The 15,244-nt window shown below is 59.1% G+C and overlaps 1 protein-coding gene across 1 annotated transcript in view; it reads left to right on the forward strand.

Annotated features, from left to right (window-relative positions):
* LOC119089810 (low-density lipoprotein receptor-related protein 2-like) overlaps window positions 1-15,244 on the forward strand; it is a 72,689-nt gene that overhangs the window by 19,159 nt on the left and 38,286 nt on the right. The window contains 13 exon segments of the mRNA XM_037212627.1: window positions 1,957-2,104; window positions 2,971-3,059; window positions 3,791-3,909; window positions 4,444-4,567; window positions 5,734-5,850; window positions 6,278-6,438; window positions 8,204-8,329; window positions 11,655-11,887; window positions 12,223-12,411; window positions 12,754-12,968; window positions 13,331-13,521; window positions 13,879-14,234; window positions 14,692-14,945. Of these exon segments, the coding sequence (XP_037068522.1) occupies window positions 1,957-2,104; window positions 2,971-3,059; window positions 3,791-3,909; window positions 4,444-4,567; window positions 5,734-5,850; window positions 6,278-6,438; window positions 8,204-8,329; window positions 11,655-11,887; window positions 12,223-12,411; window positions 12,754-12,968; window positions 13,331-13,521; window positions 13,879-14,234; window positions 14,692-14,945 (2,322 nt within the window).

Raw genomic sequence — 15,244 nt, forward strand, 5'->3', positions numbered from 1 at the left:
GTCGCGGATTTCAGTGGTGCTGCCATTGTCCAGCGGTTCTCAAATGCGGCTCGCAGCATCGGATCGTGCTCGTGCAGCGATCCCCACATGACGGATAGCTCTAACATTTTGTGGGGAGCCTGGCACGTTGCAGAGGGCGACACGTGATCCCAGGGGGTGATAAAGGTGCCTTTTCTGTCACGAACGAAATTTGGAACCGTCTCAATTGCCACCTGGAGTCAAACCTTTCAGAAACTGTTGCAATATAACTCTAAATGTAATGAACTACAAAACAAAGACAAATGTAATGCAGTGCGACATAATCATCAGACATTTTTGTTTCTGGAATGCATTCGCACATAAGTAGTATTTGCTGGTCATCAAACACTGAATGATGCTTGGAACTATACTAATAAAATTATCACATAAAGGCATAATTAATATAGCCAGCGTAGAGGCGTGTAGTTTTCTATTCAGTTAAGGGGATGGGGTTGTGCCTCCAAGCCATGAATGTAGTTTCCTATTTTTATTTATCATTTTTGAAGTATTGTGTTTCATTGATAACAATTTTTGAAGCTTAGACCCCTAAACTAATTGCGAGAAACTACACCCCTGCTCCCAACTGCGAAAAGAATGTGAGTCAAATCTGTGGAGAAATCTGTTCTAAGTGCATTTAGGCGACAGGCCCAGCCATTTTTTCATACTCCATACCCCCGTCATTCCTCATCCTACGTTATTTGCAAAATTGCACCCCTGTGACGTCACGTTTCGTAACGTAATTGTCAACGTTTTGACATGTGTTCTACACATGCTCATGCTGCAAGTGTTTGCGAGTACAGACCAATACCTAACTTTGAGTTTCGGGTAGCTGGGACAGTCTGTTGTAATATGGTGTGGTCTGTTGAAATTCGTCTGCGTTTTCGCAATTTCGCCAGGGATTGGTTTATAGAAGTGTCAGTTTTTGTCACCGATCATATCCGGCACATCAGAGGCCTTCCTTCACCCGTGTGATCCATTGTCCCTGCCATCGCCGTTGCGGGGAGTTGGTGTCCCTTGATTGGTGCTGGCGCGGTCCAGCGGTCGTGGCGCGCTGGAGCGGCGGCTCCGGCGGCGGTGTCCACTGGCTTGCTACCCGTCCACGTGCCCGACCGCTCGTTAAGCCACCGGATCGATGCCGGCGGAGGAATCAATGCGCGCGGCCGCGGGGCTCGGCGAAATGCAGCGTAATAGACGTTACCCTGGGACATTCAGCATAATCGGCCTCAAGACCATCGGACACCTTCGATGCGTCTTGTTCTTCCGCGAGTGCACTTTCGTTTATTATTCTGCCCGTACAACTACACGGGCTATCTACCATGAACGCACTTGCTCTGCGTCGCGTATTTCGTAATTCCTGCAAGAGGAGTGATCGTCAACCCTTAGATATTGCTGTTGTTAATCATTCAGATTTCCACGGTCACAAGCAAATGCGAAGAGATCCTGGCCGCCCTCTTTTGGAAGCCTTGACTCCGTCGGCGAAGAGTGATCACCTTCTTCCCTCCCACTTGGAATGCCGTTTATCAGATAATTGTGTGAACTGAGCTGTGATGGATGCTCACGAGTTGCGGCCCTGAATTTAGCGCCCAAATCGTCCGAATAAAGCCTAGCTTGGCTCCCTTGCGCCGCTACTCTGCTATTCTGTCATGTTTCAGCAGTTTGTGTAACAGCTAGTTGCTGTGATACTCGAGAGACACCTTTTTGGCCATGGAAGCCCGTCGTGTTCCGCGTGGCCGACGCGCTGGTGCTGACAGGCGCGGTCCCCAGCAGCTTCTGTCTCCCTTTGCGAGTGCTGCTCTCAGCTGTTGTCACCTCCGTTTGATAGCACTTCCTTGATCCTCCGCTGCTTCCGCCTTGCGGCGCCGTCGTCAGTTGCTTGTCACGTCCTCCCTGTGACGTCATCTCCCCGTCATCAGCAGTGTGCCACCCCGTGTGCCGCAGACTACCGCGAGTGCAATGCCGAGGATTTCAAGTGCGGCTCCGGCCTCTGTGTGCCGTCGGACAAGAAGTGTGACGGATACTTGGACTGCCGGGATCACTCGGACGAAGACCAATGCGATGGTGTCTCCTGCGACCTGGACCAGCTGAGGTGAGACCTGCTATGACCTGGACCGACTGAGTGATGGGAGATCTGTGCCCCGGACCAACTGATTGAGGTGAGACCTGCTGCCGCCTGGAGCAAATGAGTGAGGTGATGCCTGCTGTGACCTGGACCAACCGAGAGCGGTGAGACCTACTGTCGCCCGGACCAAATGAGTAAGATGATGCCTGCTGTGCGGTGAGTGAGTGAAGTGAGAACCAACTGCGTGAGGTGAGATGGCCTGGACCAGCCGGTGTCAAACAGGGCTGCAACCTGGCGTGACCTAGACCCGCTGAGGTGAGCTCTGGCGTGACCTAGACCAGCTGAGGCGGGACCTGAGCTGTGAGCACGAACCTCCCCCAGGAGAGATCGGCACCCGTGCCGCCCTGCTGAGACAGACAGCCTGTTGCTGCCTCTGCCACCCTCCTGTTTAATCGATGCACGGAGGCTGCAACTGGCCGTTGCTCTGGAGTCGCCATGTGGGGTTAGCAGAACAAATTGTCGTTGTCTCATAGAAATGGGAGACCGGTGAAGGGTTGTAGAACCCACTTTGTTTCCCAGCTGCAATGCCGTTTTAAACGCCCGTCTTGAGACGTACCGAGCTTGCAGCTGTGTGGAATCCACCCATCGCAAAAGCGTGGCCCATAAACGTGTTTGGGACATGCGTTTTTAAAACATGTTCGGGCGGCGTCACGTTTGGGTTCGTTATCGTACGTGAAAGACATCAATGGGTTGCAGCTAGCCATGATTAATCGCAGCATGCGATTTTTCGCCTATCGGTTTTGAGAGGCGGGGTTTGCAGTCATCTCAGTGCATATTTTCACGCTACATCCTTTGTTACCTCGACGTCAATCGCGTCGTCTTTGATCCACCAGGTGCAAGGACGGCAAAGGTTGCATAGAGAAGGACCAGGAGTGCAACCACCGCAAGGAGTGCGAAGATGGCAGTGACGAGGAGGACTGCAGTGAGTGTCGGGGAGTGTGCGGTGTCGGCCGCCGCAGCGCGGCCGGCGGCCAATCCAAAAGCGGTCCCCCTGACTTCAAGCTGCGAAAGGTGTATGCTTGGCCCAGCTGGGTCGCTCGGCAGAGGCGTTACGTAAAGGAGCGCGAGACGCAGACGCCGCGCCGGGCGCAGACCAGAGTGGGTTCGGTGGTGGCCGTGGGGCGCTTCAGAGGCTGCGCCGGGGAGCTGGTGCAGCCAACTAGTCACGCACATTAATTGAATGGGCCATGTATGGGCCGGACTCAGCTGTGCCGCTTTTGGGACTGTGCTGGCAGGGGTATGCGATTCGCGTGTACGGAATTGTGGTGCGGTAAGAATAGTTCGCTGGCAACTCCCCGTCATGGCCATGGCGGCTGTTATCACGCAGTACCCAAAAACGCAGCACAGAAGCTTTATGAAAAATGCGCTGCGTGTCACTCGCTCGTTATAAAGTCAGCACACGTCCCCGTGCTGCGAGCGACGTAGGCGAGAGTGATATTACAGGGCGTGTCCGATCCGATGCAGTCGCGGTAGAGCGCAGCCGTGCCGCTCCAGTTGGCGTTGTTTGTGGCTGCGGCGCGTCGGAATGTAGCCGCCGCGCCGTCCAATCATCATTCCTCGGGCGCACCGGCGATTCTCTGGCGACCTGTGCGGACTCTTTGCCCCGCCGCGCCGCCCGTGTGCGACGGACCTGACCGGCCGGACTACCGCCAGACTTCCCGGCCTGCCACGAGGGCCAGTTCCGCTGCGACAACGGCCTGTGCATTCCGCACCGGTGGAAGTGCGACTCGTCGACCGACTGCTCGGACGCGTCCGACGAGCGCGACTGCCAGGTGAGCCGGCCGCGGCGCCAACGCCGCTGTACCCAGCGACCCCGCTTCGCGCCGCGCCGAGCCGCGCCGAGCCGCGCCGCTCGCCGGCGGTGCCAGCCGTCTTGGCGCCGGCGTCCGTTTTGAATGGCGTTTGCCGGTGATTTAAGGCGGCGTTGGCAGCGCCACCGCGGGCTGGCCGACGCCCGTGTTTCGACCGGCGGAACAGGGCCGGGTCGTGTGTGTCTCGTCCACCGGCGACTCATGGTGTGACCAGGACGCTGAGGTCGGGCGAGGAAACTGATCACGATCGGGGAGACAGTCAGGCAGCCGGTCCTGAATGGGCGTTTACTGTGGTCATGTCCTGAGTGGTGCAGAATGGTTTGACAGACGTGCCAAAAAAGTGCGTTATAGCGTCAGGATTGACAAGCACAGGGGCTATTTCGGGAAAAACGGACGGGACGCTGCCATATCCACCGTTTCCCGCTAGCGTCCGCGCCCCTGTCGGCCACCAGCTCACGCTAACCCCCCCCCCCCCCCCTCCCCGCCGCCACCCAGGCGGTCGACTGCCCGGAGGGCCAGTTCCTGTGTGAGGCCGACAAGAAGTGTATCGACAGCACCAAACTTTGCGACACCCAGTCCGACTGCACCGACGGAGCCGACGAGAAGAACGACACGTGCTGTAAGTGAACAGCTCGTGCGTGGCTGCTGACCGTTTGGTGCTGACTTCAGGGCTTATCGACTGGCGCAGCGCGCTGTTGACGTGCTGGCTAGCGTGCGTGCGTGCAAGGGCTTGCTTCTCTGTTGTTGTGTTTGTGTTCGTCTCTTCGCGTGTGTGCGGGTGTGCCTGTGCGCACGAGTTTGAGAATGCCTAGATCCGTGCGCGCTTGCATGGTATTAGCACCCCTGGGAATATGAGAGTCGTATTCTAACCTGTTGTGCAAGGAGGAAAACGCACTGCTCTGTTTTAGTCTCTGAGAAACGTGATCACCGGTGCTATAAAGATCCGCATTTGTAGAGCCTCCTTGGGCCTGAGTTCCTCCAACCAGACGGTTTCACACGTCTACATTTGATCTCGCGGATCTCTCCGCAATCGATCTCACGGATGTTCCCTCTGTCCTGTTTCGTAATCGATCGACGTCGATATTGCCATGCCTTCCATTGAATCCATTCAGCTGTTTACTCGACCGTCTGCGAGCCTTGCCACTCTAAGATCGAACCACGGCCCACCGGTGCTTCGGGGTCACCTTCAGAACCGCCGGGGTGCATGACGCAGCATATTCATGTCTCACGTTCCGCGAACTGCCTCGAGAACACCGCACAAACAAGAAATGTCATTCGTTTCGTGTCTGACGAGCTTACAGACGAAGCCGCCCTTATCTGGCTGTCATGGCATTCCACCGCCTTGAGCTTTGAAGCGTGGTCCTGTGGAGAACCGACCCGTGCCAGAGCCTTGTGTATGCGAGTGCACCTCTGTGAGATCGATGTTTCCGCTCCCTTTGCCGGCCGGGGAAAGTCGCTAGCAACGTTGGCTGTGCAGCTCTGCATTGGAACTCTCGATTGTAGCTGCGCTCGCGATGCCGTACAAGTTTCCCACCATGGCGCCTGTGTCACCTCATGTCGCCTCCGGCATCTCTCTGCCGTCCGTTTCTGCCTTCCCCCTGTTCGGTCTGTGTGACGCCTCTGCGCCCCCCCCCCCCTGCCTCCTCCCGCCGACCCGCGTGACGCCTCCACGTCACCCCTGCCTCCTGCCGTACACGTGCCGAGCCGGGTCCGGTCTTGCTCGTGGTCCCCCCCCCCCCCAGACTCTCTGCGCCCCTTGCTGACCCGCGCGCGGACCTTCGGCAGCCAACGAACTGTGCGAGTCGCTACAGTGCGAGCACAAGTGTCGGCCCTCCATGGACGGCGGCATGTGCGTGTGTCCAGTAGGCAAGGCGCTGGCAGACGACGGTCGACTCTGCGACGGTAAGCACGGCCAGTGTCGAGGTCGGGGCTGACCCCCCCCCCCCCTCACCGGCGACGACGAGGGTTCCCACCAGGATCAGGCTCGGGTGCGAGCTCGGAAGTGCAGTAGGCGATTTAGCCGCGTGTTCCGATGCAGAGCTTGAATCTGGGTCTTGGGGTCGCCTCGGGAAGTGGGATAATTTTCGAGGTGCGCATGCTCAGTTCCGGGAAATGGCATGTGTTTCAGTCGTGATGATGCGGTAATTTTCTCTAGCTGTGCGGAAGGGCTGTGATGTGATGGGCGCTCTTTTGTCTTCTGTTTTGTCCCTGTGCATAAGTGCTCGCTCGCTGGCACTGGGTTCCCTCTACGCTGCACGATTCAGCCTTGGGCTCTTTTAGCATCAGAGTGTATGAAGACGTGCTGAGAATATCACCTCTCTGTTCCCAGACTTCAACGAGTGCAAGGGCTGGGGCTTCTGCGACCAGTTCTGCACCAACACCGAGGGCAGCTTCAAGTGTCTCTGCAAGGTTGGATATCAGCTGAACGGCACCGTGTGCCGCGCCGAGAACTCGGAGGCGCTGCGGCTCTACTACGCCCACAAGAAGAAGGTACGCACCGAGTTTTCCGCCCCGCACAGCAGCAATATGTCAGCGCACGGTTTCGCATGCCTGCACGCTTGCCGCGGTGAAGGCTATCGGGTGGAACATCTCAAAGCGCCTGATGGTGGACCACGTGGATTTCTCGTAATATGTTGTGAAGACGCGCCTCCTTCGCACGCGCGGACGCATTGCCCCGCACCTCTTTGGCTGGAGTCCCACATCGACAACAACACGCATCACCCAGCCTCGTGTTGGACAAACTGACGCCCGACTCCTGGACAACGGCTCCACACTGAAATTCTCATTTGTCGGGCCCGCTCTTTAGCTCGCGTCGCCAGCGCTCGACGGGACCTGCGACATGCCTGGCGCTGACGCCGCCGCGCCCGTCCACCCGTCCACCTTGACTCAAATGCTAAGCATTCGCCGGAGCGCCGCGTCAGCAGCGCCGTGCAAGGCTTTCTCTGCAGCATTATCGCACCTGGCGATTCGTCAGCGTCGGTGACCGCACCCGGCTGGCGGCGCCGCGCCGACGCCCGCGGCCGTCGCCCCGCCGCGTCCAGCGCCGCCAGCTGGACAGGCGGCTCCGCGCTCGACGGTTTGCCGGCTGCCTCGGACGGGCGGGACTCAAACAAAATGGCGGAGAAGTCTCGGACCGGCTCCGCCGTTGACGGGGCACGGGGTGTGACGTCGCGCTCCGGTCGTGCCCGGGGCCCGGGCCGGGTGCGCGCCGCTGGCTCCGCTGACCGGACGGATCGCTGCCGGCGTCGGGTCGGGGTGCAGCGTCGCGAGAGGGGCCCCTCCGGCCGAAGGCGCCGCCGCCGGACGCTCGCCACATAAACGAGCTCTGAGCGTGCCCGGCCGAACAGTGGCAACACGTCGCGAAGCGCCGGCGCGCAATGGCGACCGGTTCGGATGGAATTCCCCAGCTAATCGGCGGCCTACCGCCCGACCCTGGCACGGGCCCGCGCCAAGCCGTGATTCAGAGACACCGGCCGAACCGCCGAGCACGCCGCGACGGCCGGGACGGCACCGAGCTACCGGCTTTTATTAGTCGTTGGAGGCCTTTTCCCCGCCATGGGCTTAGTGTTACATGAGCAGAGGGAGGGTACCAACTTTTGGCTGCAGGTTGAGCAGAGAACATCTATGGAAATCAAGAACTACACTTACTACAAGAACTACATTTATATTGCCAGTTTGTGGCCAGCGTCTGTGCACGTCAGCATGCTTCTGCACTTGCTCTTGCAATAAATGCACACGCTGGAGCACGAAGCGCACGGCTGTGGGCAGTGTTGCAGGGAGCCGGGAGGGGCGCCGCCGCGAACAGCTGGGTGGGACCCACCGCTCGTGTCCCGCTCTCACTCAGCCTGCGGCCACTGTCCGCCCACTGACGATCGAAGGTGTTTGCCGTCGTGAATTGCAATGAATAACGTAACGAATCGAACAGCGCTACTGCGTAGCAGGCTGCTAACAACGATCCATTAAATAGACCGATGTGGCAGTGTTGTGCTCCTGGACACACATGCTGGTCTGATCTGTACTGCCGCATCGCCAACTCCGACGGAACCGGGCGACCGGGACTCGCTTTACCCTCCACCCGATTAACACTGAAAGCAAATGAGCCATCCAAAACTCAACAATTCACGCGGCTTTTGCGGCGGCCGTCCGCATGCGGGTGGCACATCCGATCGGCGCATAGCGCCGCTCTGACTGCCGTATTGTGGCTCGTTTCCGCTGTGTTCTGCCGGCCGCTGAAAGGTCGCGCCTGTGTCGACAGATCCTGCGGCTGGACCCGCGCCACCGGGAGGTCGTGGAGGTGGTGGCCAACACCACGTCCGCTAGCGGCATCGACTACCACTACCAGCGCGGCATGCTCTTCTGGTCCGACGTCGACACGCGGAAGGTAACCGCGCGACTGAGCGAGGTCGTGTGCAGCTGACCCGGGCGGCGGAGCGTGTCTCGCTCTGACCGCGGACACGGGGGGGGGGGAGGTCTGGTTGGTCCCGCGGTGGTCCATGCTCCTTTCAGGCAGAGGGTTCGTGGTTGGCATGTGGTGGTTGTGACTTTCCAACTTACAGATGCTCCCAGGGCTTCCTCAGCCCAATGTCTACCGTTAGGCTCCTTCTCGTTGCGTGCGGTTTTCGGCCCCGCCCTGGGAACCTTTCAAGCACGTGCAGTCCGGCAGAACAGGGTTCGACTCGCAGCCAGCGACGACGTCGGATCTTCCACCCAGACAGCGATGGTCCCGAACGCTCATCGCAGGCCTCAGTGACCGCGAGCTTTCCTCCCGAAAGGCCTTGTGTGCTGCTCAGAGACACCGGCAGTTTTATGTGATCACAGACACTGTTGTCGTGCCTGTTGCCTGTTGTGGTCTGCCCACATCAGTTAACTCCTAATACGCCGGCGCTGTGGCGCGAGATCCCTGCCCCCCCCCCCCCCCCCACCCGCTCCCCTCAGCGGCTGCAGCCCGGGTCCCAGGATTATTTCTGGCGCGCGCGGTCTGCGGCCCGCCTTGTGACCCTTCCAAATGTCTCCGGTCGGGGCGCGGCACCTGTACGTCCGCCATTCGACACGACCCCATCCAGACACGGGAGCACGTCCTGTCGTGGCGTTGCCCTTTCGCGAGCTTACTTCTTCTCACTCGTTCGGTGCGCGCCACCCCGGCACCCATCATCTCGTGTGGGCGTGTGTCGGTCCGCACCACCCCGGGACCCATCGTCTCGTGTGGCCGTGTGTCGGTCCGCACCACCCCGGCACCCATCATCTCGCGTGGTCGTGTGTCGGTCCGCGGCACCCCGGCACCCATCATCTCGTGTGGCTGTGTCGGTCCGCGCTACCCCGGGACCCATCATCTCGTGTGGCCGTGTGTCGGTCCGCGCCACCCCGGGACCCATCATCTCGTGTGGCTGTATCGGTGTGCGCCACCCCGGGACCCATCATCTCATGTGGCTGTGTGTCGGCCCGCGCCACCCCGGGACCCATCATCTCGTGTGGCTGTGTCGGTCCGCGCCACCCCGGGACCCATCATCTCGTGTGGCCGTAGGACGGCGCGCCGGAGCCTGGCCGACCACGGTCGCGCAGCGGAGGTGCTGCCGGCGACAGGCGGCTGGCCGCTCCTGTTCTGATCGCCGCTCTCGAACGTGCCCGGACGGCCGGGGTCCGGGGCGCTGGGGCACGCGCCGCCGGAGCACGCGTCGGGCCCGCCCGGTCAGGACGCGTCCTCGTGGCCGGGCGGGCGGCGCCACCCACGGCGCCTACGGCCGCAAACCGGGGGAATACTCTGGCGTCAGGGCGTGACAGAGGTTGTGGTGAAATGATCGAGGCTTAGCTCGATCGGAGAGACATCAGCTATTTCCCTGGTCTGTTGCCCGAATGTCCGAAAGACTTGGCCAGGGAAGCAGGGAATACACTTCCTAAAATCGGTTGGGGGTTCAGCCAAAAAGGTTGATCTAACCTACCATAAAACCTTATTTCTTCTCGGATTCGGTGACTGGATTTCGCGTTCTCGATGTTGAATGAAAAACATATTTCGTTCAATATTTCGTAGATTGAAATTATTTTCCTGCGGTGGAATGATTTCCCATTTCCAGTTAATGTGAGCTGACTTTTGTGAAAAGCTTAGAATGAGGTGCAATTCACAAAACATCTAAGCCTTAGTAAGACATCTCTGCTGGTTACCGCTGTCTTTGGGGGTGTTTTACAACCACCACAGCCACGATTGTGCGACAAATACTCTTGCTGCTATTGGGAAAAGCGTGCGCTCACTCTTATCTGGGTCATCCTGTACTTATAATAGCCGTCGTATGCAACATTCCTTTGTGTCCGTGTCCTTTATCCCAATCCATCATACGGCCACCCTGTGCCGACGGACACAAGGTCTTTACCATTTGAGAAAGGAACTTGTGTCCTCGCCACCGTGTCCAGGTTGTGCCAAATATCACTCCTTACTTCCAATGCCAGCTCACCAGCCCGGGGCCGCACCAAAGCGTACCAGGAACTGCCGCGCTCTGCGCCGGGAATTGCCGCAGCTGGCATGCGAACGCGGCGGCCATTTGTTAGAGACATATGCGGACATGGACCGGCCAGGAACCGGCCCGCTGTTATCGAACATCAGAGGCTCACCTGCAGGAAGGCGTGTGCCCACAATAGATACTTTTTAGCGTGATGCAACATTTTGAAAGGTTGAAAGGCAAGGTGTTTTTATTGCTTCAAACATCACATCAGGCCCCTCGCGTACAGTTTGCTGTTGCAGAAGCATGCTCCGTCGCCCTGCGGATAGTAAGGCGCAACAATACTTAGCGTCTAGGGAGCGAACTTGTTTGTGACGTCATCCGTCCGCACAGGGTGGCCGTATAATCCCCTGGCGATGGTCGCCAGCACAAGATGGCTGCACACGGCCCAAGTCAGAATCTTTTCATCTAGGGATTTGGGCACAGTCCGACTCCATCCCAGTTCCCGGTAATTCTGTGGTTGCCTTTGTTGAGCATTCGTGGAAATTTCTCTGGCATGTTGTCTCGAAAGCACTCTCTCTCTCTCTCATGTTGGCTGGCATATTTATGGCCCGCTGCCCCAGGTTTTACCCGATAATTGATATGACGACGCGGCACGAACACCCTTTACAAACGTCTGCTCAAAAATATAATTGAGCGTATCGACCAATCGGAAATCGCTGTTGGCAACACAGGTCAGTAGTTGGATGACCCGGAACCGATCAATGCTTGCGCTGTTGCGCCCCATCCTCTGAGCTCGGAGGCCGCTCCAGCCAGGGCCGGCTCTGAATAATGTTGGATTGTGCTGATGCGGGTCCGCCGGCCATGTACCGGTCCGGCAGATGGACGCGTCCCTGAGCTGCCGCATTCCTCGCGTTCGGAGCGGTTCCGGTGGACGGCCGTGTGGCTGTGTTGTGTTTACCCAGCCGGCGCACCCCCAACTGGCGTTAAACGTTCCTCTGACCTCCTCCCCAGCCACGCCCCTGACCTAGGCTCCAGGGTTTGTGGCCCAGCTGTCTGCAGACAACGGGACCTCAGGTCAGCGGTGCAGACTCTGCGTCCGTGGCCTGCGGCCCAGTTGTGTGTGTGCGCTGGTCTCTGCACCGAGCTTGCGCATCCCTGACTTCTGACGCAGGCGTGTGCGTACGACCTTGACCTCCAACGTCGGCCCCGGGTGTGTGTGGCGTGCACCCCTGGCCCACACCCCCGATGAACACGCCCCCCTGCTGTCCCGCACAGGTGTACCGGAGTCGGCTGAACAAGGACCCGGGCACAGCCGTGCTCAACATCACCACCAGCACCACCTGGGCGCCCGTCTCCGTCGCCGTCGACTGGATCGGTGACAACATCTACGTGGCCGACATGATCGGCCAGAAGGTGGACGTGTTCGACATCGACGGCCGCTACCACGCCATCGTCATCGGCTACAACCTGACCAGTCCGCGCGACGTGGCGCTCGACCCTTCGCTCGGGTCAGTGGCGGCGCACCGGGGCACGCCGGGGGGGGGGGGGGGGGCGCTCGAGACCAGGCGGGGCGGCGCTCCAGACCTGAGCTGCACATGGGTGGCCGAGCAACCCGTCTGCCGTGAACTTTTGGGATGTTTCGCAACTCGGGGCTGAGTGCGTTTTTATACAGTCGAATTAGTGACGGGCTGTTCGTACGTCGTGGCGATAAGGTTATGTAATTGTAGATGTGACAGAGATGGCTGCGTGTTTTTGAGGCGCTGCATGATCGCCCAATCGCGTTCGCAGGCAGGACGTGACGCGTTAATCGGGACATGCTCACGCTGGGTCCTGTTCACGGCAGATACATGTTCATCGCGGACCAGGACCGGATCGTACGGGCAAACATGGACGGCACGGAGCTGCGAGCCCTGGTCTCGGACGCCATCTACAAGGCGTCTGGCGTCACGGTCGACATAATCAACAAGCGCATCTACTTCTGCGACTCCCTGCTCGACTACATAGAGACGGTCGACTACGACGGAGAGTACAGGTGCGCGACGCTGCTCGCGTCTCTGTATTCGGCGACGGCAGAAACTAACGTCACCAACTGACGTCACCGCGGTCCGCCGATCTGCGGGAGGAGGTGCATGACTCGCGCTTGGATATGCTCACTTGACTTATCCACGAGATGCGAACATTGTTGTACGCATGCCAAACGCTGTGACGTAGGAAACTTTGTATCATCTTCTACGTGTATACCCTAGCTCAACGGCGAATAGCCGGGCTGCCCAGCGCCATGGTCTTAGCTGGGGCGTCGATGGCCCGGCCACGTCCGATTGCGCGGCCGCCCGACACTTGTCGGCAGCACTTGACCAACTCACGGGTTCGGCAGGTTCCCCGTTCTGCGCGGCTCGACAAACGCGCCGGCGCCCAGCCGGCTGGCCACGTTCGAGCGTAACATCTACTGGACGGACGCCACGCGACAGGGCGTCATCGAGGTGGACAAGTTCAACGGCATCAGCTCCATCCGCAACGTGCACACGGACAAGGGCACCACCGGCGACCCGAAGGCCATCAAGGCCGTGCACCAGCTGCTGCAGCCGCAGTGTGAGTCGATCGGCCCCGTCCGGCCACGCGGCGGCCGCGGACGGGGCGAGCGGTTGGATGTGTCCGCGTGGGTGGCCACGAGCGGTTCCGCCCCGTTGTGGCGTCGAAGAGCGCGGTCTGCCTTTCAGTGTCTCGTACGTTGTGTCACTGTCGCCTGTGGCATTTGAGGCGTATCATCTGCATAACATTTCGTTGACTACAGCGGTCGCCATTAACCAGTATCATCAAATCGCATCGGGATTTTGGGATTTTAACATCGCGTCAAGTAGCCTGATTACCCCGCCCTGTTAGTGTTGGTGCTGCACAATCGCATGGTCGCATATGCCCCTTCCCCACTCGTGACCTCGGCCGGCCCGTTCCAGTGCCGAAGCCGTGCGGTGAGAGCAACGGCATGTGCGAGCATCTGTGCCTGCTGACCCGCAACACGGAGGGCACCGGCCTCGGCTACCGTTGCGGCTGCCAGGTCGGCTACTACCTGAGGGCGGACAAGATGGAGTGCGCCCCCGTCAAGGAGTTCCTCATGTACTCCCAGCAGAAGTTCATCAAAGGACAGGTGTGTGCTGGCTGGGTTTCGACTTGTGTCGTGTTCGGTTGGTGTGTTTGAGTGGTGTTCATCTTCGTTGTTTAGGATGTGTTCACATCGACTTGCTACGCATGGCGGTAACCAAGGAAGACTCAAGCGATCTGGAATGTGTAATCAAGGCGAATAGTCTTTTCCGGTCGTCATGTCTTAGATTAACTGGGCGCTTTGCTGCGTGTCAGTGCGCTGCTTTTAACTCTAGCAGTAGTCCATCATCAGAGTTTCCAGGTTTTCACTCATTGTACTCAATCAGAAGAACGCAGTCGTCGGAGGTAATGTAGGGACCGCCAGGTTACCCGACTTGCTAACGCGCTGGTCGGCGTGGTGCAGGTGCTGGAGCCGGTGGCGGTCAACATGAACGACGCCATGATGCCCATCGTGTCGCGCACGGCCCGCTTCGTCGGCCTCGACTTCGACTACCACGCCGAGAAGATCTACTACTCGGACGTGCTCCTCGACGTCATCTACCGCATCAACCTGGACGGCACCGGCCAGGAGAACGTGCTCGCCTCGCAGAACGAGGGCGTCGAGGGCCTGGCGCTCGACTGGATCTCGGGCAACCTCTACTACATCGACAGCCGGAAGGCCACGCTCAACGTCATCAACACGGGCGCCTCGCGGATCAGGCGCACGCTGCTGACGAACCTGGCGCGGCCGCGTGCCATCGCGGTCCACCCCAACAAGGGGTGAGTGGCCGGCGCGGCGTGTTCTAAGCCGTGTGTGTGGGGGGGGGGGGAGGGTGAGCGGCCGGCGGCGGCGCGCTCTAAGCCGTGTGTGTGTGTGTGAGGGGGGGGGGGGGTGAGTGGCCGGCGGCGGCGCACTCCGAGCCGTGGGGGGGGGGGGGGGGGCGACGGGAGGTGCGATATCACCACCTGGTCAAGGTTCGATCATTCTGTTGTGTGTCATAGACAACGTTTATGGCAGATCGGTTGATCATAAACTGGTCTCAATTACAGCTTGTTTTGCCAGTTTTTTACCCTCGGACCTGTGCATGGTTCAATATTTTCTAGGTTTCGTGGAGTGCCGTGGGACAGCCTTCACACAGCATTCAAAGTTGTCCAAGTGAAGCGTTTCGTCCACGCACACCCGTCAAAACTGGCAGACGCCGCTGTCGTGTTGACCGCTGCCGCTGGCGTGTCACAGGTACATCTTCTTCTCGGAGTGGGACCGACCGGCGAACATCAGCCGCGCGTACGCCGACGGAACTCACGTAGAGGTGTTCCGCAACGTGCTGCTCGGCTGGCCCAACGGCCTCAGCATCGACTACGACAGCGACCGGCTCTACTGGTGTGACGCGCTGCTGGACCACGTGCAGCACGCCAAGCTGGACGGCACGGACGTCAAGACCATCACGAGCCGGAACATCAAGCACCCATTCTCGCTGGTCATTTTCAAAGGTGAGTCACGTTTGTTCGGCCAGGGGCCGTAACGAACGGGGGGCGAGGCCCATTGTTCGAACCCTATCCGACAGTGGACCCGAGCTGAAGGGTCGGCTTCGAGCACTCATGCAATGGGTCCCATTATTTTTTTTATATTTTGCTGACTGCAACTTGCTTTTTGAAGTTCGTACAAACAAGCAATTTTAATAAAACCCTGATGGAATAGGTGGCTCCCGGCTCCTTAAGTATTGTCCTTGGAACATAATTTACGATAGGTTCATGCTTCTCGATGAAGAGAGCGAATGATGCCCGTATAG

This window comes from Pollicipes pollicipes, unplaced genomic scaffold (assembly GCF_011947565.3).
Source record: "Pollicipes pollicipes isolate AB1234 unplaced genomic scaffold, Ppol_2.1 Scaffold_3087;HRSCAF=3621_pilon_pilon_pilon, whole genome shotgun sequence".
Taxonomy (NCBI): Eukaryota; Metazoa; Arthropoda; class Thecostraca; order Pollicipedomorpha; family Pollicipedidae; genus Pollicipes; species Pollicipes pollicipes.